At 43.8% G+C, this 25,705-nt stretch overlaps 1 protein-coding gene across 3 annotated transcripts in view; it reads left to right on the plus strand.

Moving 5' to 3' along the window:
- Positions 1 to 25,705, plus strand: part of sptbn4b (spectrin, beta, non-erythrocytic 4b) — a 39,790-nt gene that overhangs the window by 11,801 nt on the left and 2,284 nt on the right. Inside the window, exons 15-42 of one of the 3 annotated variants that reach the window (XM_086080066.1) lie at positions 31 to 180; positions 369 to 737; positions 993 to 1,207; positions 1,316 to 1,453; positions 1,888 to 2,128; positions 2,245 to 2,403; positions 3,469 to 3,599; positions 3,998 to 4,223; positions 4,360 to 4,562; positions 5,263 to 5,353; positions 8,549 to 8,695; positions 12,724 to 12,987; positions 13,058 to 13,282; positions 13,750 to 13,839; positions 14,593 to 14,871; positions 15,041 to 15,171; positions 16,720 to 16,924; positions 17,020 to 17,265; positions 17,387 to 17,521; positions 17,617 to 17,861; positions 18,823 to 18,961; positions 19,188 to 19,272; positions 19,992 to 20,188; positions 21,105 to 21,449; positions 21,567 to 22,072; positions 22,312 to 22,372; positions 22,794 to 23,050; positions 24,327 to 24,598. In XM_086080066.1, the coding sequence (XP_085936192.1) occupies positions 31 to 180; positions 369 to 737; positions 993 to 1,207; positions 1,316 to 1,453; positions 1,888 to 2,128; positions 2,245 to 2,403; positions 3,469 to 3,599; positions 3,998 to 4,223; positions 4,360 to 4,562; positions 5,263 to 5,353; positions 8,549 to 8,695; positions 12,724 to 12,987; positions 13,058 to 13,282; positions 13,750 to 13,839; positions 14,593 to 14,871; positions 15,041 to 15,171; positions 16,720 to 16,924; positions 17,020 to 17,265; positions 17,387 to 17,521; positions 17,617 to 17,861; positions 18,823 to 18,961; positions 19,188 to 19,272; positions 19,992 to 20,188; positions 21,105 to 21,449; positions 21,567 to 22,072; positions 22,312 to 22,372; positions 22,794 to 23,050; positions 24,327 to 24,330 (5,484 nt within the window). In that variant the 3' untranslated portion in view covers positions 24,331 to 24,598. The other 2 variants (XM_086080064.1, XM_086080065.1) reach the window with 2 other exon arrangements.

The following is a 25,705-nucleotide window of genomic DNA, read 5'->3' on the forward strand; positions in this document are numbered from 1 at the left end:
CTAACATGCTAACATATGTTCTCCAAACAGGAACTGGAGGAGTCTGAGGCGTGGATCCGGGAAAAGAGCTCCATTTTGGGAGCTCAGGGCTATGGGAAAGACCTTAGCAGCGTGCTGAAGTTACTCCAGAAACACAAGACCCTCGCCGGAGAACTGATGGCTCACCGAGCCTTGCTAGAGGTGTGTGTTTGTTTGCGTGTCTGTGCTTTCATGTGTGTGTGTGTGTTTGTGTCCCATTAACACTGTCAAGCAGGAAATTGAATGAAGATAGAGGTTTTCAAATTTGAAACCCTAACCTGTGGAAACACAAAATCCCCAAATATCCCTCAATTCAGTGGCTCAGCGTGATAATGTGCTAATATCTCCAGACAACCATCCAGCGTGGTCAGCAGATCCTGAACGAGAAGAGCTTTGGCACAGCAGGCATCCAGGAGCGCATGCTGGACGTGACTGACGAGTGGACTCAACTGGAGGAGCAGGCGGCTCAGCGCCTCGCTCACCTACAGGAGGCACTCAACTTCTTCCAGTTCTCGACCGAGACGGATGACCTGGTGGTGTGGCTGCAGGACTCTTACCGTCTGGTGTCCAGCGAAGACTTTGGCCATGACGAATACTCCACATGCTCGCTACTCAAGAAGCACCGCGGCGTCAGTGAGGACATCGACAAACATCGGCTGCAAGTGGTGGCGCTGCGCAAACATCTGGCGCTGCTGCCGCTGCGCTACAGAGAACAAGAGGTAGGTGGTGCGTTTACACCCGTTTCCAACAGAACGTGCTGTCTTGAGGGAACGAATACTTAATCTCGCACCTGCTATTTAGGATCTTGAAAATGTTGTCCCAAACAATGAAAACCTTGTTATTCGAAAGAGTTGTGGACCACTAACATTAGCATCAAACATTACCTCTCAATGTTAGCTTCTTAGATTAGCTTCCAAATTAAGCACTTTACTATATCCATGATTTTGGTGGCTTCGCCTTGTGGTTTTGTGCAGGAGGTGCAAGTTCGGATGGTGGAGGTGGAGCAACTGTACACGGAGGTGGTAGAGGTGGCCGTCCTGCGCCAGCAGTGGCTCCACGACGCCCTTGCCGTCTATCGCATGTTCAGCGAAGTCAACGCCTGCGAACTGTGGATAGACGAAAAGGAGCAGTGGCTGAACAAGATGGAGATACCCGAGAAGCTGGAGGATGTGGAGGTGGTGGCGCACAGGTAGGGCACTGTCGGAAAGTCAAAGTGTTTCCGTTTTCTTTTCTTTTTTTTAATTGTTACATTGGACGCTTATGGGTTTATTTGTTCATTTTTTGGGGGGGGTCGCAGGTTCGAGTCCCTGGACCAGGAGATGAACAGCCTAATGGGGAGGATCTTGGATGTCAACCAGATAGTCCAGCAGCTTCTGGATGGGGGACATCCGTCCTCCACGGAGGTCAGAGGCTGTCAGGACCACCTCAACTCCAGGTAATGACACAAAAGCCATGTGAAGTTCCAACATAGACAACTCAAGTTGATGGAAATGAGAAGCACAGTGGAGGCATCGTGTGGAAAATCTTGGATAGGCTAGAGATGAGTAGAGCAATGGCGGTTCAGAGTGGAAGACGTTAAGTGTGTTGAGCATGTGGAGCTGGATGGGCAGCAAAAGCGGAATGGAGTTGTGGGGGTCGGCCGGAGATGAGGAAACTGATGAGAATGAGGAGAGGATGGAGGTATGTAGTGGTACAGAAGATCTTGTGTGGTGATGAAGATGAGTAAGAAATCTTGAGTAAGATAAACGTAACGAGTGGCATAAGAAGGAGGAGATGGACGTAGTGGCGGTATCACATGTGCTCACACAGCCACCAGTATCTCTCACATGCACACTATACGATGTATTTAACATGTTGGTTCCTTGGCAGGTGGAACAGCATCGTGGCTCTGGTGGAGCAGAAGAAGGATCAGCTGCAAAGCATGCAGCGTCTTCAGAACTACCTGCTGGAGTGTAGCGAGATCAAGTCTCAGATCCAGGAGAAGCGCAAGGCCATTGACGCTACGCAGTACGCTGGCAGCGATCTGGGTGGCGTACTGGCTCTGCAGCGCCGCCTCTCCACCATGGAGGGGGCGCTCTCTGTGCTGGAGCCCAAACTGATGCACCTACAGGTGGGGCGCGAGGGGGGAGGGGTGGCAGGGATGAACCTGCTGGCAGGGGCACAAGGGAGAAAAAAAGTAGAAATGTCGAGGAAACCTAATCTCTGGTTTTGTCTTTGCTGATGCAGGAGGAAGCGGAACATCTGGCCACCGCCCACGCTAACCGGGCCACGGAAGTCCTGCTTCCCTTCGATGGGATCAGCGTGGAGTGGGAAGAGCTTAAATGTACACTGCAGGGCTGCGAGGACTCGCTTATGGTGGCTGGCAGACTGCAGAGCTTCATCCAGGTCAGCAGGTGGCGCTCATGCCAGTTAACTGCCAATTACTAGCAGCATTAAAACTAGAGGTGTCAGGTGATTATTATTTTTTAATCCTAATTACTTCAGTAGTTAACTCACAATTCATCACAAATGTTATGTCTGTTTTAAATTTACAATAAAATGCACAATACAAATTTGAGTTTTCATACTCTTGTTAACATAAAAGTGGAAAAAAATGTTAAACTAATAGAAATATGGCTACATATTTCAGTCATTGATAGTGATTTCATAATAATTCATAAAATTTAGTTAAAATTAAAAAGATGTACTGTACTGTAAAAAACAACCGTGATATAGATTTGTGTTGAGGTCATTTTTCTGCCACTAGATGGCATAATAGCATTTGTAAGACATTGACAGCTCAATGCATTTTTGTTTTCATATTAAGAGCTATCTCATCTTTAACATGAAGTAACTTGTGAAATTCTGCACATTTTTAAGATTGTAAAATACAACTTGACGCCAGTCTCCACAAATATATGCATTATTATTAAATTTGTGTGGGCCTTTAAAATAATTAGTGGTGTTAAAAGAACTTTAAAAGAACTCAGAATTATCACACTAATTTTGGCACCCCTAATTAAAACAGTTGATTGATTAAGCTCAACACAAACTAATCCATAAAGTCCAAAATCCACACACAAAAAAAAAAAACGAGTTGACCTCATTCTCGCTCACTCATGGACATTAGTGCGCAATGTGTGCCATATATTTAATCTGATCATTCCTTGCAAGTTGTTCATGATAACGCCCACCTTACACAAAATAAATACAATTAATCAGAATAATCCACAAAGTAAAATAGAGTCCATGTCCCACTCAGTCATCACGAGAACATGTGCACAACAGAGACACCTCGTTCAATTACTTTAATGTGATGATAGCTCCTTACAAATTTTGCATTATAACCGCCCCTTTGCACAACAGAATTATACAATGACTCCAAATAATCCACAGTGTCAAAAATAGTCATTAGCACATTTATTCTGCATTAAAATACAATGCAATTGCCTTGTTGCTGCCTCCCATCAGGACCTGGACTTGTTTCTGACCTGGCTGGTTCAAACGCAGACGTCCGCCGCCTCGGACCAGCTGCCCAATGATTTGGAGGAAGCCGAGAAACTCATCAACAAACATGCTGCACTGAAGGAGGAAATTGGACGGTGTGTACCTCAAAGTTGGACCACTATACTTTGTTAACAAAAAGTTAAGCGTCAACTGCACCAAGAAAGTCGGCCACAAAGGATCCAAATCAAAGTCATTTGTTCACAAAATGTTGACCTCAATTGCGCCATTATCAAGATATTTTGTTCACAAAAAACGGACACAAATGCACCAAAGTCAAAATCCTTTTTTTTTTTTTTACAAAAACTTGAACTCAAATATAGCACGATAAAAGTGTGTTCACATAAAGTTGGACACCACACATAAAGTTCTTTCTTTTTTTCACAAGATTGGACTCAGAAGTTCCAAATCTAATTAATTTGCTCACAAAAAGTTGGCACGAGCTTCCGCCACAGTTGACAGTTGATAAAACGTTAACTTCAGTTGACCTCCGCAGGTACGAGGAGGACTACGAGCGTCTGCAGGCCATGAATGAGCTGCTGGAGTCGGACGAGGCGCCTCTCCCGCAGGCCGCTCTGCAACAGTGGCTGCAGAAGCTGGACGTGGGCTGGAACAAGCTGCTGGAAATGTGGGAGAGCCGGCGGGACGTCCTGGTGCAGGCGCACATATTCCACCTGTTCCTGCGCGATGTCAAACAGGCGGAGTCGTTCATCAACAACCAGGTGAGAAAAGTTCGGGATCGAACGGAGTCGATTAGTCGATGTGTCAACTTTGGCTGGACTCAAATAAACCACATCAGTCACAGAAGCCTCCAATCACAGTCATTTGTTCCCAAAAATCATTTGTTGTGTCTTATAGGAGTCGGCGCTGGCCCACGTGGAGCTTCCCACCACGGTGGAGACGGTGGAAGCTGCGGTGAAGAAGCACAAGGACTTCACCACCACCATGGAGCTCAACCTGCACCGCATCAAGGCCGTCATCGAGGCCGGCGAGAGTCTGATTAGCCAGAACAACATCTACTCGGAGCGCATACGTCAGCGCGTGGACACGCTTGCCAACAGGTACCCAAGCCAAATGATCGTGATTGACTATGTCCGCTAGCTTAATGCTAACTCATAATGGGAAACGCTATAGATGCTAATGAATAGCATCGGTGGATATTGTCAAGACAATTTTGGACTTGACTTCTCTATAAATATTTTTTTGGGTTCATTATGATTAATTTCGCTTTTTTTTGTTACCATTAAATCATTTTATTTTCAATTCAAATCATATACAAATACTAAAACATTTTTTGGCCCAATACTTGTATTTGCATGGTGTATATCCTCAGACTCAATGGTTGAGACTAACGTGAGTGCAGCTGTCTATTCAGCCACTATACAACAATGAGCATTAGCAGCCAGAACACAGTTGACACCTGCCCATGAAATTCGTCTTATTGTGCGTGTGGTGGGGGCAGGGCTGAGTGTGTCATCGCCTGAGGGGTTTATCTGCTCAATATAAAGAAGCGTGTATGTATTTCGTCGACATTACCGTGAATTAACAATACTGATTGAGCACGTACCTATTTATGCCACAATGATTAGCTTTCATTGGTCAAAATGTCCAAATAGCCTACATAGAATTTTAATAAGCTGATCAGTGTGTGGGGTTTTCTTCCAAATCCTGCATTTCTGTTAATAATTTTGCTAGTATTTCAGGACACTTCACGAGCTACATAAAGTGTGTTTAACTGATGTGCTTGTGAATTGGGTTCAGGGGTAACCAGAACCGGGAGCAGGCCCAGCAGTGGTTGGAAAAACTCAACGACCAGTGGGCTCTGCAAAGGTTCCTCCAGGACTGTCATGAGGTGAGCACGTCAAAGAGCGTAATTGGTTACTTTTGAACCTTCTTTCTTGATCCCATTTGGTCGGTGGATTTGTAAACAAAGTAAGGTTTGTTCATGCGGTAAAAATTCAAACCATGTCGAAATGTGTCACCACAAACCATGTTATCATTTCAACGATTATGACCAAGCTCGCAGATCAGATCCAAATTCAAATCCTCTGATCACAAAAATCGGGACCAAATGCATCAACCAGTCATACATGATCCAAATTGAAGTCCTTTGTTCACACTGCACCATTCACAGAATATCCCAAGTCACCATCTCACTTCATTTTCTTGTCTTGTCTTAATTGTGTTGTTCTCACAGTTTCTTTCATATGTTTTTTTTCTTTTGCGATTTTAATGTGGTGAAGACGGCAATCGAAAATATTGCAATACTGAAAAATAAGGGCGTGAACCACGGCAGTCACACAAAAGCTCAAAGTCCTTTGTTCGCAAAAAGTTAGCTTCATTTATCAGTCACATTACATAACATCATAATTAAAGTGTTTTGTTAACAAAAAGTCTCATTCAAAATAATGCACCACATCAGACGCAGAAGATCCCAAAGTCTGTTGTTCAAAAGAAGTCACATTCAAATGATCTACGACCAATCAGAGAAGAGAACGACGTCACGTGTTTTTATTTCTTTATTTTTTTGGGGTGATGTGTTTTGATTTGCTTGGCTTTTCAGCTGACTTGCAGAAGAAGAAGAAAAATGCACACTTCAAACATTTCAAAAGCACTCACGGTCTGTAAATTTGGGGCATCTTCCATTTCTGTACCCCAAAGCCGCTCTAGTTTGCGCAACTTTCTACTCCATTATTCATGAGTGTGGCTTCTCATCATTAATTTATTACATGAAAAGCACTGGACCTCACTCTCCCTAATTATACTGTACAGTATGCATTAGTGTATGTGAAAGACAAGATCTTCAGGAAAATACAAGAAATGTGACGGTAGAAGGAATTCTCTTTTCTTAATGGATTAGAATTCTAAATTCTAAATAGTCCTAACTCCACGCATCTTCAGCTTGTGTTGGCAATAAATGCTCCCACCATATGGGTTGTTTTTTGTCCTAAGTGGCATTGCAGGTGTGTTCAAAAGCACTCTCGGACACTTGAATTTTGATTGGTGTTTCCTTTTTGAGTCGCTCAACTGTCGTGTGTCAAGCAAGCGATTATACCAGAAACGGACCGGACACCTTTCAAGCGTCTGTCAACGGTTTTCACTCCCTTGTCATCGTATTCAACGGTGAAACCGAAATTAATCCACACTGGAGATTTGAATGAAGCCGACGCTCAAACCTCCTCCACTTGTGCTAGCTTGTGCTAGCGTCAAAAACCACAGTCCGTGAGGGCATAGGCAATAAATATGTCCATTACAGGTTCCAAAATGGCCTGGCCTGGCCTCCGTTGCTGCATTGTATTTCGCAAAACAAACGGTACAATGGAAAAGGGGCTTTAAATAGTTAGTTCTAGAAACTACAAGTACTAAGAAATTAAAGCCTGGAGAATTTCCAAGTAGGAATGCAATTTCTGAAGACAACAAAAAAAATACCCAGAATGCCTCCCTGCTATCGCCGCTGTGTGCTGAGAGTCAGCGTATCGGCTCGTTGATGACAAGCCGTTGTCCGATTCCCCCTCGTGCGATTCAACTGCAGTGGGGCGGCCAACTGCAGAGGTGGGGGTGGAGTGTGTGTAAGTGTGTGTGGGTGAGAGAGAGAGAAATCCCTTTCAAAGAAAACACACATACACACACATTGAACCCCCTCCATCATCAGCTGTGTCCGGTAAGCCCTCCTCTCCCCCCACCCCCCTCCTCCTCCATTTGCGTCCCGCCTCCTCCCTCAATGAAGGTGGGAGGCGCCAGCGCATCATCTCGGGCCGTCTGCCATTTTATTGTTTTGGAAAAAGGAGGGGGATGAGGCGGACAAGGTTTTTTTTTCTTCCTTTATCTCTCGCGCACGTGCTCGGATGCGGACCCTGACGACGGACCCCCGCCCCCCCTCCTCTTCCTCTTCCTCCTCCTCCACTTCGTCCTCCTTGGGCCGTTCCCGCTAAGGAGCGTCGCTGGTAAAAGCCAGTTTGAGTTGAAGGCGATGCTGCATGCGGATGCGAGGATGTTGTTGCCGGGAGACCACAATGCTGTCGTGTGCGTGTGTGTCGTGCATGTATACGTAGGGATTCCTGCTCGCTCGACATGTGTGTACTTGGTGACTACATACAAGCATGTGTGTGTGTGTGAATGACCTTGTCCCTGTCTGCTGTTGTGGTGGGTGGGTGTTTGCCAATGTGTGTGAAAAGTGACTTTGGACAACATGGTGTGTGTTTTTGTGTTTGCGTCTTCTAAACTTGTGTTTGGGAGGAGCAGTCTAAAAAAGGCTTGGATCAGTTTAACTGGTTTTGTTATGTAACAATTTGGTTTTTTCTTTAATCTTGTATAATCAGTTATTTATTCTTACTCTTTTTGTTCTTACGAGCATAATGTACTGTAAACGTGTGTGTGTGTGTGTGTGTGGTCTTGTTTTTGTTACATCGTGGTTCCAACATTTTGAGATTTCACAAAGTTGTGGGGCCCACCCGTCCATGTGGGGCCATTTTGCTGGGCCCCACAAAGTTTAGACCATTTTTTTGAGGGTCAAGATTTGGTTTTAGAGTTTAGGTTTTAATGGGGTTATGGTTGAGGTTAGGGTAAGGAATAGGGGTAGGCAATCATTTTTGGTGGTTGAGGTTAGGGGAAGGGGCTAGGAAATGCATGATGTCAATGAGATGGCCCCACAAAGATAGTAAAACAAACCTCTGTGTGTGTGTGTGTGTGTGTGTGTGTGTGTTATCAATGTATGTATATGATATGTGTATATATGTACTTATGTATATAAATATATGTACAGTATTTAGGGGAGTATATATATCTAATAAAGAACCATTCAATACGTATCTCAATAACTTTCCAGGTATTGAGTGAGTATTAGGCATGAGCATTATTATGGTTATGATTATATAGATATTTAAAAAAATGTTTAGGCTGAAAGCGAGTCTAACTTAATAGCACCATCTGTTGGTTGCTTTCAAGCATTGGCATGATGCCTCCATTGCTTTTCTGAAGACAAAATTTGTTGATTGATTGATTCATTGATTGATTGATTGATTATAAATGTCTCTGTCCTTGCCCCCAGCTGGGTGACTGGGTGAGCGAGAAGATGCTAATGGCGAGGGACGGAAACCGCGACGACACGCAGAAGCTTCACAAGAAATGGCTCAAGCATCAGGCCTTCATGGCAGAGTTGGCTCAGAACAAAGAGTGGCTGGACAAGATCGAGCGGGTGAGTCAATCGAAAACGACGACATATCCTGATATCCTCGGTCACACCAAACAGCGTATCATTCACCGTCTCGGCTATTTTGACATATCACTGTGAACTGTGAACTGGTCTTTGTCACAGCTTTCCAACATGTATTTTCATTCCAAATTGATATAGCAACATTTTCCTCATTGCTAGCAGCATATCATACACAGCTATTTTTGGTATGACACTGCAAACCGTTTTGGTTGTTTTGCTTTTTTTGTTGTCATTTTCCACACTTATTTCAGTTAAAAATCAATTTCGGCAAACTACTGTTCCTAGCAGCATATCATGCACGGTCTGTCATAATACTGCAAACTCTTAGTTATTTATTGCTTTGGTGTCAATGTTGTCTTCTACACTAATTTGAGTTCAAAATCATCCCTAGCAAAAATATGCAATTAATCTTTCATCATCTTCTACTTGAGTTTTTGTTTGAATTTGTTCTTTGTTCCTGCTATGTATACTTACTTGATTAAAAATAAGTCGCCCCTCATTTTTCGGATTCCTAGCAACAAGCAGTACATTATGTGTTATCAGATTTGGGGAGAAAAACAACAAGCTGCAGTCTTTCATTAGCTTCTTGTACTTTCACCGTTTGTCTGCCTTCCACATTTATCATGCTATCCTAATACCTAACTACAAGCAGCATATCATGCACAGTCATGGCTATTTTGGGGTAACTTTCGGATGGCCTTTATTGGTATTCATCTGCCTGATTGTGCTGATTGTGTGAGCTAATTTGGCATAAAACTGCAAACACCATTTTGATGACTAACTAACTGATGCTAATGTACATCAGGTGGAATTCAACCAGCATTTCCTTTTGTGCTATTTGTGTTTCCCACCACACGAGTGTCACTTGAACCACCCTACATAGCTCAAGCCTAATGCTGTGTGAGTCAAACAGGCGACTTCTCAGCCACGATGCGTTCGCTGAAAACCAAAACGAGGTCACGCGTTCGCTCACTTGTGCGCCGCATCGCGCTTCCTCTGCAGTGTGTGAGTGGGCAGGGCTGAAACCCAACTCCCCCGCTGGGAGCGCAGAGAGAGAGAGAGAACGGGCCGGCACACCAACCATGACTTAACATCAAAAGTCGTTATCATATTTACAGCCAAATAATAGGAACCATACTGTCCTTCCCTTGCGAGTCAACCATTGTTACTGCTGGTGAAGGGCTCTCCAATCAGAGAGGAGAACGGCGTCCTGATTAAAGTGCCGGCGTCTTGAAGTGGATCTCAAGGTTTTTCGCTGTCCTGGTTGCATCTCCTCTGAGAGCGTGTGGACTATTTTTGTCCTCTATGAGGATGCACACAGGGACACTTTGAAGGCAGCACATGTGTGGCTAACAAGTGATGCCTTGACAGGCTTGAGAGGCACTGAGAGTCCATTGTTCACTTTGATCGTAGGGATGCGCACAATAGTCATTTTATTTGGATCACATTGCGCAGTAACTAGCAGAGAGTGCTGTTAGTTCAGTAAGGATATAAGATTGCTCCCCAAATGGGCTCCAGACAAATGTAGTCATATTTGTTTTGATCGTAGTTGTGGTTACAGTAGTTAGTAGTTATGGTGGTTGTCATAGTAGTGATAGTGATATAAGTAGGGGTAATGGTAGTAGTAGTGGTAGTGATAGTGGTAGTGGTGGTACTTGTGGTAGTGATAGTAGTAGTATTAGTGGTAGTGATGGTAGTTATAGTAGTGGTGGTGGTAGTGATAGCAGTAGTAGTATTAGTAGTAGTGGTAGTGATAGTAGTGGTGGTACTGGTGGTAGTGATAGTATTAGTAGTAGTGATGGTAGTAGTAGTGGTGGTAGTGATAGTAGTAGTAGTAGTGATGGTAGTGGTGGTACTGGTAGTAGTGGTAGTATTGGTAGTGATAGTAGTTGTAGTAGTATTGGTGGAACTGGTAGTAGTGGTGGTAGTAGTAGTAGTAGTAGTAGTGGCGGTGGCAGTAGTGAAAATAGCAGAAGTAGTTGTAAAAATGGTGGTGGCGGTAGTTGTCATGGCTAATAGTAGTAACTGTAGTCACAGTAGTAGTACTAGCAGTGGCGTTGGTAATAGTAGTCTTAGCTGTTGTAGTAGTACTCGTAATAGTCATTGTGGTGTATTAGTAGCGGCGTTGGTGTTGGATGTGGAATGAATGACTGTCAGCCTCCTCACACTCGGGGGGTAAATATTGACACGCTAGCTGCTAGTGACATTTGGAGGCAAGCAGATGTCTGCCGCGCTGACACTCGCAGATCTGTACGTGTTAGCTTCTGTCAGACGACCTTGTTCGCTGCGTTCCGTCTGTTCCTGTAAGACATCTTCTCTTTCATGCAAGGAATAAGCTACAAAGATATCCTGTGGTGTTTCCCAGTGAACAATTGCATGTTTGTGGTCACGAAGAGGCTCTCAATGTTTAGTATAAGAGTGTACGCAACCGCCACCCCCCTTTTACACTGCAGTCAATGTCTAATCTATGCAACGTCTCCTCTTTCTTGCATCAAATCCACCAGGATTCAATTGGTGGCGTACATTACTTGGAATATAGACAATATTCCCTGAGTGTGCGTGTGTGTGTGTGTGTGTGTGCGTGCGTGCAAAAGTGGGGGGAGCGCTGCTTCGGCCCACACAGTCCTCCCACACTCACAAGACACATTTTAACAACAATTTACCAGCACCGCAGTGGTCTTAATGCAGCATTGTTGCTGCTTTTCAGGCTAATAACTGGTCATAACATTAAGAACACTGGATGATCATCAACAAGATATCAAGGTTATTTTGTAAGAAGAATAAAACATTTAGAGTACTGGACATCCGTCCATGTTCTATTGCACTTCTCCACATTAGGGTGGCGGCTGAGTTGGAGCCTGCTTCAGCTGACTTGCGCACCTTGGATTGGTTGCCAGTCAGTGTTGGGGCGCATATGCACTTGGGACAAACTTGTAAGCAGTCAGTCGGCCTATGGAAAGGTTGACAAGTGATCACTGTGCGAAATGAAGGAGAGAGTTGTCTTAGGAGATGTGAAAGAAAATGATGGACCAACACATTAAAAGTAAAAGCTATAAGACCATCTCCAAGCAGGAGCAAACTATCAAAGTTCAAGGTACAGCAGTGGCAGGTCGCACCATCCGTCATTGTTTAAGCCAAAGTGGAATTCATGGGAGACGACCAGGAAGGACACCGCTGTTGAAAATAAATCATAAAAAAAAAGGCTATACTGCATGTTGATAAGCCACAAAAAAAGACTATCAAGATATTCTAGAAAGAATGTGCTACCCAGTATCAGAACGCTTGGTTTTGCAACAGAATAATGACCCAAAACACACAAGAATGTCTAAGCGCAAAACATTGGATTATTCTGCATTATTTTTTTAAATTTCATTATCAGAGTGGTACCAATAGTTTTGTCTATGTATGGGTTGCAATTTTCAAGCTTTATTTTCTATACTGTACTAGACATTTTTTTTAATTCAATACATTTTGGCAGGCTGTTTACAAGACTCTTCTCTGTGGTGTGTCAAATTTATAAGACATGTTTATTTTTACTTTCCAGTCACTTTAAAAATATATGGTTTTCTTTTCATGAGATCATGGCATTTTCCCCCCTAAAAATTCTGACCGTCTTTTAGTAAAATCATTAAAAAAAAATTCTAGAAAAAATTGTTATTTCAAAAATACTGATTTTTTCTTTTTAATCCTCAAAAAATATTATTTTTTGCTTATATGACGTCAACCTTTTGCTGCTGGTGACAAGGGGACAAATAGTGAATAACATTTGGTTGGGGGATGGGAGGGAGCAGGTGTGTGCGTGTCATATAAATGGTACATTATCTGCACTGCCGCCCCCACCCCCAATTACCATGCGCTCTCCTTTTCATCTGCAGCTCCCCATCACAGACAGATTTACTCATGCACATGGTGACATATGTCTGTGTTATCTTTGTATTTTTCATGAAAAATATCTGATCCCACGTGACAAGTATTTAGTGTTATTGACATGTAACATTGGTGTCTCGCAGGAGGGTCAGCACTTGATCCACGAGAAGCCTGAGCTGAGCCCGCTGGTGCGTCAGAAATTGGAGCAAATCCGCGAGTGTTGGCTGGACCTCGAGAGCACCACGCAGGCCAAGGCCCAGCAGCTCTTCCAGGCCAACAAGACCAACCTGCTGGCTCAGAGCTACCGCAGCCTGGACCAGAGGCTGGGACAGATGGAAAGCCAGCTGGCCTACGTGGACCGCGGCCACGACCTGGCCACCGTTAACAGGCAGCTGAAGAAACTGCAGGTTGGTACCACGATTTGTCCTTTTATGTACCTGCCTACATTTACGGTATTTTCCATTACTGTACCTTCAGACCATGGAGTGCCAGATGGAGGATTGGTACCAGGAGGTTGGTGAGCTGCAGGCTCAGACGGCCGCCGTGCCGCAACAGACGCGAGCCAAGGAGACGGTGGCCGAGCAGCAGGCAGCGGTCGAGGCTCGCATGGTGCGCCTCATCGAACCCCTCAAGGAGCGCAGACGCCTGTTGCTGGCCTCCAAGGAGGTGCACCAGGTGGGACGAGACCTGGAGGATGAGATGGTGAGTATCGTCGACAATGTGCGACAATAAGGAAGCGAAAGGGTGTCAGTTGCGTAACATCTTGCTACTATTCGGCTAGCATATTGTTCACGTTTTTCAAAGGTGATTTTTTTACTCTGAGACTTTTTCAGGATTTTTTGTAACAAACTGCAATCACGCTTTTTTTCAGATTTTTATGTAGTACAGTGCTGCCATGCTTTTTCTCACTGGCTTTTTGAGTATTGTTTTGTTTTATTCATTTTTTTCCTTTCGGACACATTATTACAGGTTACATCGATCACATCACAACATTTGCAACATTCACATCTGAAAGAAGGGCTGACGTGTAGAAGCCAATATGAGTGTCGTGGAAGGATTTGCAGTACTGTGACATAAGTAGTTAGCCTGGGATTGGCTCTTCGTGTGTGTGTGTGTGTGTGAGTGTTTATGTAAGAACATGAATGTCTGACTTGGGTCTGGTGTTGTAGTTGTGGGTGCAGGAGCGCCTCCCACTGGCTACGAGTCAGGAACATGGTTCGTCACTGCAGTCGGTGCAGCAGCTCATGAAGAAGAACCAGGTGGGACCATCAGAATATCTATTTAGCAGAACTCAAACCTCTAATGCAGGGGTGGGAATAATATGGCTCACAGACCACATTAGGCCTACAAAGTGTTTACATTATCAAGAGTCAGTAATTTTTTTTGTTATTAATTCAGCCTTTTTAAATCCAAAAAATTGGTTAAACTAAAATTGATTTTTATCATGTTTGATTTATTTATTATTTATATTTCTAATTAAATAATTATTTGATTGGTTTTTGATTAAAAAAAGAAAAAGAAAACCATTTACATATACATTTAACAATGTTGTATTTATTTGAATAAATATTGGTTTATTAATTCAAATTCAATTATTGAAAATACAGTAATGCAATTAAAAATGAAAATAAATTATTTTATAATTTTAAAACTTTTACATGTTCAAACTTATTTGGTATTCTCTCATTAAATAATTGGTTAAATGATTTATTGTAAATAGTCAAATAACTGTTAATAAAATTCACATTTTAAAAAGTATTCCGTAAAATAATTGGCTAATTAAATCAAATCAAATTAATATTTTTTTTATACAGTTAAAATGAGAATTAGTATATTATTTTTTATTAAAACAAACTATTTTTACATATAATGCATTACACATTTGAACCTTTTTTTAAAGCTTTTTTTTTTTTAAACGACCTAGCCCATCTGTACTTTTAAAAAATCAAATGTGGCCCTTGAACTCAAAAGTTATCCCACCTCTAATGTGTCCTTTTCCTTTTTTCTTGCAGACCCTCCAGAAGGAACTCCAGGGTCACCTGAGCCGTGTGGAGGAGGTCTTGGAGCGTGCAGCCATCTTCGCCTCAGTCCGCAGTCCCGATGCCAACGCTGTGCGGGCGGGCCACGAGCAGCTCTCCCAGCTGTGGGTCCTGCTCTGGGCTGAGACCGAACGCCGGCAGTTGGTGCTGGACGCCATGTACCAGGCGCAGCAGTACTACTTTGACACGGCCGAGGTGGAAGCTTGGCTCAGCGAGCAGGAGCTGCACATGATGAATGAGGAGAAAGGGAAGGTGAGAGAAAAAAAAGTGTTTGTGAGATCCCCAAAACAACACCTCGTGTGACACAATCAGGAAATCTCACAAAAGGCTCAACGGTCGCATTTATTGAAGCTTGAAAATTATTTTCATAAGTACCCTAAAACATCTTCCTCCCTCGTCATCTTCATCTCCTTCCATTCAGGACGAGCCGAGCACCTTACAACTGCTAAAGAAGCACCTGGTCCTGGAGCAGACCATCGAGGACTACGCTGAGACCATCGGCCTGCTGTCTCAGCAGTGTCGGCAGCTGTTGGAAATGGGACACCCCGACTGGTTAGCAAACCAACACACACACACAAGACTTTTTGAAAATCTTCAAAGACAATTGATGAGTTGGAAGAAACTTTTTGAAGAGTCTTTGAAGACTCTGTGAAGACTAATTTACCATTCGTTAGAGACTTTTAACACTAACCAGAGATTCTCTAGAGACTTTTATTGACCAACTGAAGAGACTATCAAAACATTTCAAACACACCGAGAAGTCTATCCAGACTTTTTAGACTAACTCAAGATTCTCTAGAGACCATTTTGACCAACTGAAGAGTTTTTAGCAGCATTTTGAGACGTCCAAAGTTAACTGCAGATTCTTCAAATACTTTTTAAACCAAGTGAAGAATATACAGTATATTAAAAAAATAAAATAATAATAATCTAAAGAGTCTTTAGGGATGTTTTAGACCAATGTAATAGTCCCTCAAGATTCTTTTTGGACCAACTAATAAACTTAAAATACTTTTTTCTTTTTTTTATCAACTGAGTAGTCTTTAGAGACTTTTTAGACCAATGTAATAATCTTTCAAGACTTTTTACACCAACATGAAAATCTTTAAAGACTTTTTAAACTACGTGAAGAATATACAGTATATAAAAATAAAAAAAAGATTAAACAAGACTCTTTAGGGATGTTTTAGACCAGGGATGGCGAGATCCGGTCCTTGAGGGCCGGAGTCCTGCAGGTTTTGGATATTTCCCTTCTTCAACACAGCTGATTCATGATCAGCTCATCAGCAAGCTCTGAATAACCCTGATAACGATTCTGTTAATTGGAATCAGCTGCAGTTCGAGTAGGGAAACCTCTTAAACCTGCAGGACTCTGGCCCTCGAGGACCGCAGTTTGACATCCCTGTTTTAGACCAATGCAATAGTCCCTCAAGTTTATTTTTGGACCAACTAATAAACTTAAAATACTTTTTTTAGATCAACTAAGTAGTCTTTAGAGACTTTTTAGACCAGTGGTTCTTAACCTTGTTGGAGGCACCGAACCCCACCAGTTTCATATGCTCATTCACCGAACCCTTCTTTAGTAAAAAATAAAATGTGATTTTTTTTACTGGTGCACGCAATGAATTGTGCATTCATATCACCTTGTTCAAATGACAAAACCAACACAGTGCATGAGGTCTCACTCTGCTGCATAAACCAGCGACCTCAAAGCGGACCGGTAGGAAATCTCAGAGCAGGACGCTTTCAATGACTGTGCCCACTAACTGCAGACTAGACTGAGGGGTGGACCTCTGCGGCTGAGTCTCCACCGAACCCCTGAGACAGACTCACCGAACCCCTATGTTTCGATCGAACCCAGGTTAAGAACCACTGTTTTAGACCAATGTAATAATCTTTTAAGACTTCTTAGACAAACTGGAAAATCTTTAGAGACTTTTCAGACCAATAGAATAGTCTTTAAATATTGTTTGGTCTTACTAGAGAATCCAGCAGAGTACCCAAGAGACTTTTTGGACCAATTAGAGAAAAAACTTTTGATAACACCAATGACACTTGGAAGTAAACAACATGATGTGACCTATTCTGTTTCTGGCACAGTGAGCAGATCAGCAAGCGTCAGTCGCAGATGGACCGCTTGTACGTGTCGCTAAAGGATCTGGTGGAGGAGCGTAAAAGCCGCCTGGAGCAGCAGTACTGGCTCTACCAGCTGAACCGAGAGGTGGATGAACTGGAGCAATGGATCGCCCAGAGGGAGGTGGTGGCGAGCTCGCCCGAACTGGGACAGGACTTTGAGCATGTCAGCGTAAGTACGGACACTTGAGAATTCAGAATCAGCTGCATCAGAAGCAAAATACACTGGAAAGGTTCTGGATGAAAAGCATAAAATATCTTCTTTAGTTGCTACAGGAGAAGTTTACGGAGTTTGCGTCAGAAACGGGCAGCGCAGGTCAGGAACGCGTGACGGCTGTCAACCAGATGGTGGACGAGCTTATCGATTACGGCCATGCTGAAGCCGCCGTCATCGCAGAGTGGAAGGACGCCGTCAACGAGTCATGGGCCGAACTTCTGGAGTTGATGGAGACGCGGGCACAGATGCTGGCCGCCTCGCACCAGCTGCACAAGTTCTTCGCCGACTGCCGAGAGGTAAGCTCGCTGGGCCACTCAGGAATTGTGAAAAGTCGTAAACGATTTTGCAAAATCTTGTCTTAAAAGAGATTTTAGAACATCTTTAAAATGAAGGCGTTTGTGTTTACGCGGTTTCCAGGTCCTGTCTCAGATTGAGGACAAACACCGCAGGTTACCGGAGGTCCGCGTCCGTCAGAGCAGCACGGCCAACACCAGCACGCTGCAGAGGCTGCTGCACGGTTTCGAGCAGGACATCCAGCTGCTGGTCACGCAGGTACACCATCTAAAACACTTTGCCCCCGCCTGATCTAAAAGGTGAAGACTGTTCCTTCCCTGGGGGAGGCTTCTCAAGGCATTGTGGTCCGTCAGGTGCGTCAGCTGCAGGAGAGTGCGGCCCAGCTGAGGACCGTGTACGCTGGCGAGAAAGCGGAAGCCATAGCGTGCCGTGAGCACCAAGTCATGCAGTGCTGGAAGGAGCTGCTCACTTCCTGTGAGGAGTGTCGGCTGCAGATCACCACTGAGACGGACAAGCTCAGGTTCTTGGGCCTGGCCCGCGATCAGATTATGTGGATGGACTCCATCCTCTGCCAGATCGGCACGGGAGAGAAGCCAAGGTATGTGTGCGACACCCTTTGAAAACGTTATCGTAGTTCTTTAACGCTCTTGTTTATTGTATTGAATGTGAACACACGGTGGTTCAAATCAGGGTTTCAAACCTGGGTTAGGGTTGCCGTCAAGTGTTAGGACCTCAAATTAGGGTTTCAGTTTCAAGCTAGGTTTTAAACTAGGGTTAGGGTTTAGTAATGTTTCAAGTTGGGAATTCTAGCCAGGTTTTGGGTTTCAAATCTGGATCAGGTTTTCAAATTAGGATTCGTTTCAAAATAAGAGTTTGAAGTAGGATGTCAAATGTATTAGGGTTTTTTTTCTTGTTTCCTTTTTTGGAATTAGGGTTTTGTTGTCAAGCCAGAGTTAGTCTTTCAGAGTAGATTTTCAAACCAGGGTAAGTTTCAAATAAGTGTTAGGACCGCAAATAAAGGTTTGGGATTTGAAGTTGGGTTTCAAGCGTAGATTGGAGTTTTAAAAGGGTGTGAGTCTCAAATTGGGTTTGGTGTTTCACTTTGGGATTTCAAAGTAGGGTGCCGAACAAGGTTTAAAGTAGGGTTTTAAAGTAGGTTTTTTAATCAGAATAGGGGTTTCAAGCCTAAACTAGGGTTTCAGACAAGGGTTTGCCAACTAAATTAAGGGTTGAAATTAGGAAACAAAGCCTGGGTTGGGGTTTCAAACAAGTGTTAGGGTTTCAAATTAGGGTTCCAGCCGCTATTCAAGTTAGAGCAGGGATGGGCAATCCTGATCCTTGAAGGCCGGAGTCCCGCATGTTTTCGATGTTTCCCGCCTCCAACACACCTCAATCCAATGATCAGCTCACCAGCAAGCTCTGCAGAAGCTTGATAACGATGTAGACGAAAAATGTACTGCCACTGTTTGAAATTTTAGGGGCAAAATGCCACCATTTAAGAGCAGTTTAAGAGCAGCGGTATGTGATTCTGTGCTGATGTCTGTCTCTGATGTGTTCAGGGACGTGTCGTCTGTGGAGGTTCTGATGAACTATCACCAGAGTCTGAGGAACGAGGTGGACGCTCGCAGTCAGAGTGTGATTGAATGTGTCGACATGGGAAAGATGCTGCTGGCGGCGAGGAACCCCGCAGCTCACCAGGTCACAGCGCAATACGTACTCTCCTAAATAAACTGCAACGGTGTTTCCCAACTTTTATGACGCCAAGGGTCAGATTTGATATACAAAAACACCCCAAAACAAAACATGGCACAAAAACGTTTATAAAATAGTACCTTGACTTACTTTTTACTTACTTACTTACTCGACCCTCAGGGGCGATGATGAGGATGATGATGATAACATTGATGATTTTTTTTGAGTGCAGATCAAGGAGAAGCTGGACATGGTGGTCGCTAAGCAACACGAGCTGTCTGTCAAGTGGGACAAGCACTGGGAGGCCCTGCAGCAATGTGAGCACACGCACGCACGCACAAGTACACGTAGAAACATTTATTCAATATCCCTTGAAGCGACTGTCTGCTATGTACTCGTTAGTATGCGCTTTGGCCTCACTAATAACACAATTCAGTGCACTAGTGGAATAACTGTGTCTCACAAATAAAGTCACTACTTTCTGCAACATTGGCATCTAAATAGGACAACAAACTATGCACTAGTTGACATCTGCACAATTCACGTATGACTATTTAAGCATTAGATGTTAGCTAGTAGAATTTTGTAATGTCACTAGTAGTACAAGTAGTACAGATTTGTCAACTAGTGCACATTTTGGCATAGCTAGTAACTTGTAGTTATCCTACTCGTGTGCAGAAAATTCCTATGGCGTTAATCGGGTCATTTGGACAGGTTGAACTTGAAACTGTCAAATGAATTTCATTACGCTATGCTTTTGACAACAAATTAGATTTATTTTTCCATATTGTTGTGCACTTAGGGAAAACTGTTTCATTGATATCCTACGTGTGCCCTGGTCATTTTACTGAATTGTCTTACTAGTGAGGACAAAGAGCTTGTTTGTGCATGGACCTTAACCTCGATAACAATGATATCAAATAAATGCTAAAATGCCATTCCATAAAGACAGTATGACACACATTTGTTGTTGATCCCACTTTACATTTCACACTGTACATCTAGTATAATGGTCTCAAAAATGTTGTCCATGCAGTGCTGGAGGTTCACCAGTTTGCTCAGGAGGCGGTGGTGGCGGAGGCGTGGCTGACGGCGCAGGAGCCTCTGGTCAGCAGCAAGGAGCTGGGAGGCAGCGTGGACGAGGTGGAGCAGCTCATACGCAGGCACGAAGCCTTCCGCAAAGCCGCCGCCACCTGGGAGGAACGATTCAGCTCGCTACGACGGCTCACTACGGTACTACTCTGCTTGTTCTTCTTGAACGTTTCAAAATGTTTGAAAACAAAAGACGTTGGCAAAAAAAGCAATTGGCTAACTGACCTGAATTGAATAAATGACAAAAATGTGTTGCTGCCAGATATAGTGGATTGTAGATCTCCTTTATATAAAAAATAAATAAATAAATCCAGTGGAACCTGTGTTCATGACATGGCAGTGCTAGGAATGTTTTGCATCTGCGCCCCATGGAGTCCACCCATTTCTGGTATCTCTTTCAATTTTGGGTTTCAAGCCTGAGTTAGGGTTGAAAATGTTGGTTTCAGGCTTGCGTTATGGTTTCAAATTAAGATTTCATGACGAGGTTGGGGTTTAATATTTGGGTTTCAAGTCTGGGTTAATTTTTCTAAATTAGGTTTGAGTTTCAAAAAACGTTTAAGGTTTGAAACAATGTTCGGGTTTCAAATAAGGGTTAGGGTTTCAAAGTAGAATGTGAAGTCACAAATACAATCTCAAAACAGGATTAGGTTTTCAAATGTTTCAAGGGAGGGTTAAGGTTTCAAGTTTAGGTTTATACTGGGTTTTCAAATTAGGTTTTCAAACCCGGGTTAGTGTTTCAAATCAGGTTTTCAAGTTTAGGTTTCAAAAAAAGGTTAGGATTTGAAGCCAAATTCAAGATTTCAAATTTGGGTTTCAAGGCAGGACTGGGGTTTCAAATTAGGGTTTCAAACCCGGGTTAGTGTTTTAAATCAGGTTTTCAAGTTTAGGTTTAGGTTTCAAACAAGGGTTAGGATTTGGAGCCAAATTCAAGATTTCAAATGTTGTTTTTTAAATAGGGTTTCAAACTTGGGTTTGTGTTTTAAGGATTAGGGGACTCAAATTGGGTTTGAAGTCCTATTGTTGTGTTCCTAGTAGAATGTTTGTGTTGTTTATGCAGGTTGAGAAGCTGAAAGCCGAGCAAAGCAAACAACCAGCAACGCCTCTGCTGGGCCGTAAAGTCTTCCTGGACCCTCAGGACGCGTCTTCGGCGCCCCCTTCCAGCCTCCCCCGCCTGCCCCTCTCCCCCGTCATGAGGCAGACCATCTATGAGCAGAACGAGGCCAGCACGCCACCCTCCCCCTCACCCGCCACTCCGACGCCGTCTCCCTCGGGGGTCCCACATCCCGCCCATCCCGTCCATCCCGCCCATTCGTCCATCTTGTCCGTGGCCACGGCTGCCATGTTAGTCTCGGCCAATCAGGCGCGAGAAAGCAGTGGGAAGGCGAGTCACCTTCAGCCCAAGGTGATTATAGTTTGGTGTTCATTATTTGAGTTTTTAATTTCCTTTTGACCTTTTGTTAGTCAGATTCAGTTAGTTTCCACTTAACAAAAATGTTTTCTCAATAACACCTTTCTTCAGGTCGAAGTGAACGCCAAGCCGTCACAGTACCTCCGTCAACCCAAAATCAAACACCTGGACGACGCCGTGACGCCACTTCTGGTTGCCAGTCGGCTGGAGAAGGCCCGGGAGAAAGGCAGGGAGATGATGACGGAGAGAGCCGAGGTGGCCGTGATGGCCGAGGTGGTCCTCCAGGAGCCTAACCGGGACCGGCTCCACGGAGGGCCAAGGCCCTCCAGGACTAACCCCGAGCCGCAGGTTCATGTACAGACTGCCCGGCTGGAACGTCAGCTTTCCGGTGAGCAGCTGATCCAGGCCCGCAAAAATGAGCTTCCTCAAGAGGTGTGGCGGGAACACGCCGAGCGTCAGGAACGGCGGACCCTGGAGAGGCAGACGTCCAGTGAGCATGAAGGACACGGAAGCCACGAGGGCCGGAGAAGGGAGCGAGACCGACACCGACTGGAGAGGCAGGAATCCAGCGAGCACGACACTGGGAAGGAACATTCTGACCGACGCTCAGGAGGAGGGTCAGATGCTAATTTTTGCCATTTCTTAAATCACTTTCAGTAGTTGGGGTTTCCTCAAAGGCCGTTATGACTACAATCAAATCAATTTCTGATCACCTCATGATTTTACTGCATATACAGGATTGTGTTTATAGCCAACGGAAGTTTTCTGTGGCTATTTGTCTTTGGCTCGTGATTGTATTCATTACGCCAAAACCACAGCAGCCATCTTGCTTATTGTGCTTCTCTTTTTCCCACAGAGAAAGGAGGACCACCATGGCAGAAATAGTGGAGCAGCTCCAGGAGAGAGAAGCAGCACAGGTTGGAAACATATATATAATTCCTTTAAATGCAGTATTTTCCAAAAGGTCAACAGTTCTGTGGAATCACTCCAAGTCCATGATATGGTGACCTATAGTGAGTTTGTAGCAGTCAGGATAGGTTATCACCTATATACTGCCCTCAATGTATCCCGCAATGCTTCTAAAATTATTTTCTGTTTCTGTGGTATTGTTATATTTATGGCACAAGATAAATTATTGTGATTTGTGGCGCAATTATTTCCGTGTAGGTTCTCAGGGTAATGGTAACCCACAAAGTTTAAATAGAGGCAACTGAGCTCTCTGTTGGTGCTAATAGGCTAACGAGACAATGATTAAGGGAGACGGGAATGAGTGAATGATTCTTAACACAGCTAAGTGTATTCATTAATATGTTCATCTTTCTGACTGCCCTCCTCAAGGCCCGAGGCGAGGTTGCCCGCCTTCACAACGGCATACCAGAGATGTCTTCCCGTCCCGACCGGCCTCGAGCCCGGGACAGACCCAAACCGCGGCGCCGGCCGCGACCCAAAGAGCCAGGAGACACCACGCGGCGATCCCGCTCTGCTCCAGCCCAGAGTGGCCCCGCGGCCCCCCAGTTACCTACACACAGTGCACACCATGAGGGCTTCCTCTTCCGCAAGCTTGACATCGAGACCCTGAAGAAGAGCACCAACAGGTGGGTCTTCTGTTTCCTGATCCCATGCAGGACATGTCTGACAACAGAAGTTCATCAGGTGGTCTTACACACCAAAGCTATCCACCAGAAATTTAATTTACCCAACACTTCCCCACAAAGTCGATCGAGTCTTTAGGCTGTTGGTTGAAAAATTATCTTCAGATTCTCCAGCCAGTCCACAAAGTTTCTGAAACTATTCAGTTCGTCTAAAAAGTATTGAACCACTCAAAATTTGGTTTAAAATGCCCCAATAGACCCTACAACTGAAAGGCTCCATAGACTATTCAGTCTGTCCAGAAAGTTTCTAAAGTTGGCCTAGAAGTCACCAAAGGCTCTTCTATTGATCCCAAAAGTCTCTTGAGACTCTTTAGTTGATCCAAAATGGACTAAGGACTCTTCATTGTATCAAAATAATCTTTAAAGACTCTTCACTTGGTCCAGTAAATCTCAAGACTCTCCAGATGATTAAAAAGGCTCTAAAGATTCAGTCGGTCCGGAAAAGTTTCTAAAGACATTTTCTGGTTGGCCTAAAAGTCACCAAAGGCTTTTGTATTGATCCAAAAAGTCTCTTAAGATTCTTCAGTTGATCAAAAAAGTCTCTAAGGACTTTTCATTTTGTCAAAAGAATCTTGGTCCAGAAAGTCTCAAGACTCTCCAGATTATCAAAAAGGCCCTAAAGATTCAGTCGGTCCGGAAAAGTTTCTAAAGACTTTTTGGTTGGCCTAAAAGACACCAAAAACTCTTCCATTGATCCAAAAAGTCTCTTAAGACTCTCTAGTTGATCCATAAAGTCTCTAAGGACTTTTCATTTTGTCAAAAGAATCTTTAAAGACTCTTTCCTTGGTCCAGGAAGTCTCAAGACTCTCCAGATAATCAAAAAGCCCCTAAAGATTCAGTCAATCCAGAAAAGTTTCTAAATACTTTTTGGTTGGCCTAAAAGTCACCAAAGATTCTTCTATTGTTCCAAAAAATCATCTTGAGAATCTTTAGTTGAAAGTCTCTTAAGACTCTCTAGTTGATCCATAAAGTCTCTAAGGAATTGTCATTATATCAAAAGAATCGTTAAAGATTCTTCACTTGGTCCAGAAAGTCTCAAGACTCTCCAGTTGATCAAAAAGGCCTTAAAGATTAAGGTTGGCCGGTGAAGAAGTTCAGTTGCGTTCAGGAAGTCTTTTAAGACTCTTCCGTTGATCGACTTTCATTTAACCAAACTTCCATATTGTTTGTTTCAATCATTGCTGCTGCTGGCTGCCGCCCCCCCCTCATCACCTCTAAGGTAAGTCCTATTTAAGTTCCCCCCGCTTTACCCCAAACTGTATGTAGCCCCCTCCACCCTGCACGTACCCCCTCTTCCCCCGTTGGCGTCCGTCTCGTGTTGTTCTGCAGTGTGTTTTCTCCTCCCTTGGTGTTGGTACTTCTCGCCCACCTACCTGTAAGCTCAGGTGAGTGAGGTGTAAGCTTAGCAGCAGCTACTCTGCAGACTCCCTAACTCTTCACCTCTCCACCCCCCTTCTCTCCATTTATCCATCCCAACCCCTCCACCTTCCCATTTTAGCAGGTCTTGGGTGAACCTGTATTGCGTACTAAATAAGGGCGAGCTGGGCTTCTACAAGGACGCCAAGAACATCGCCACGGCGTACAACAATGAGCCGATGCTCAACCTCGCACACTGCCATTGTGATGTCACCAACGGCTACAAGAAGAAGAAGAACGTCTTCACGCTCAAGTACGAGCTCGTTCTTGTCTCCACGCGGGTTCAAATGAAGTTCTAAAGACTTTTTAGCTGATCTCAATGGTGTTCTGTTGATGAAAATAGTCTTTAAACGTTTAGTCCAAAAGTTCTCTATAAGTATGGAAGACTCTCATTGATCTAAAGATGCTTAAGTTGATCTAAAAAGTATTTAAAGACTCATCAGATTGTCAAAAAATTATTTGAAGATTCTTCTGTTGGTCTAAGACAGGGGGTGGGCAATCACAGTCCTCGAGGGCCAGTCCTGCAGGTTTCAGATGTTTCCCTTCCCCAACACACCTGATTCGTGTGATCAGCTCGTCAGCAAACTCTGCAGAAGCCTGATAGCGATCCTGATCCTGAATCAGGTGTGTTAGAGGAAGGAAATATCTGAAACCAGGAATTGCCCACCACTGGTCTAAGAGGTCCCTAAAGACTATTCAATTGGTCCAAAAAGTCCATGAAGATTATTTAGGTGGTCTAAAAGTATCGTAGGACTATTGAGGTAAACCAAAATAACTCAAATTACTCTTAGTTTCTCTAAAAAGTTTCAGGAGACTATCATAAAAAGTATCATAAAACTAATACTAATCCCTTACCTTCAGTTGGTCCAATAATTCAACAGCCTCTTCAGCAGGTGCAAAATAAAATAAAATCTCTTGAGTCTTAAAATACTTTCCGTTGTCCAAAATCTCTGAAGACACTTTGGCTCGTACAATATGTCCCTAAAGACTTTTCAATTGGCTGAACAGTCTCCCAAAATCCATAATTTGCTCTGCAAAATCCCTAAAGATCCTTGGTCTAAAAGTCTCTAAAGACTCTTGACTTTTCTAAGGACTTTTGTGTTGGCCCAACATGTGTCTTAAGACTCTCCAGTTGGTCTCAAATCTGAATATCCCTTTGTGTTATCATTTGCTTGAAATCTA

The sequence above is a fragment of the Leptonotus elevatus genome, chromosome 7 (genome assembly GCF_054856555.1).
Source record: "Leptonotus elevatus isolate MCC_2025b chromosome 7, RoL_Lele_1.0, whole genome shotgun sequence".
NCBI lineage: Eukaryota > Metazoa > Chordata > Actinopteri > Syngnathiformes > Syngnathidae > Leptonotus > Leptonotus elevatus.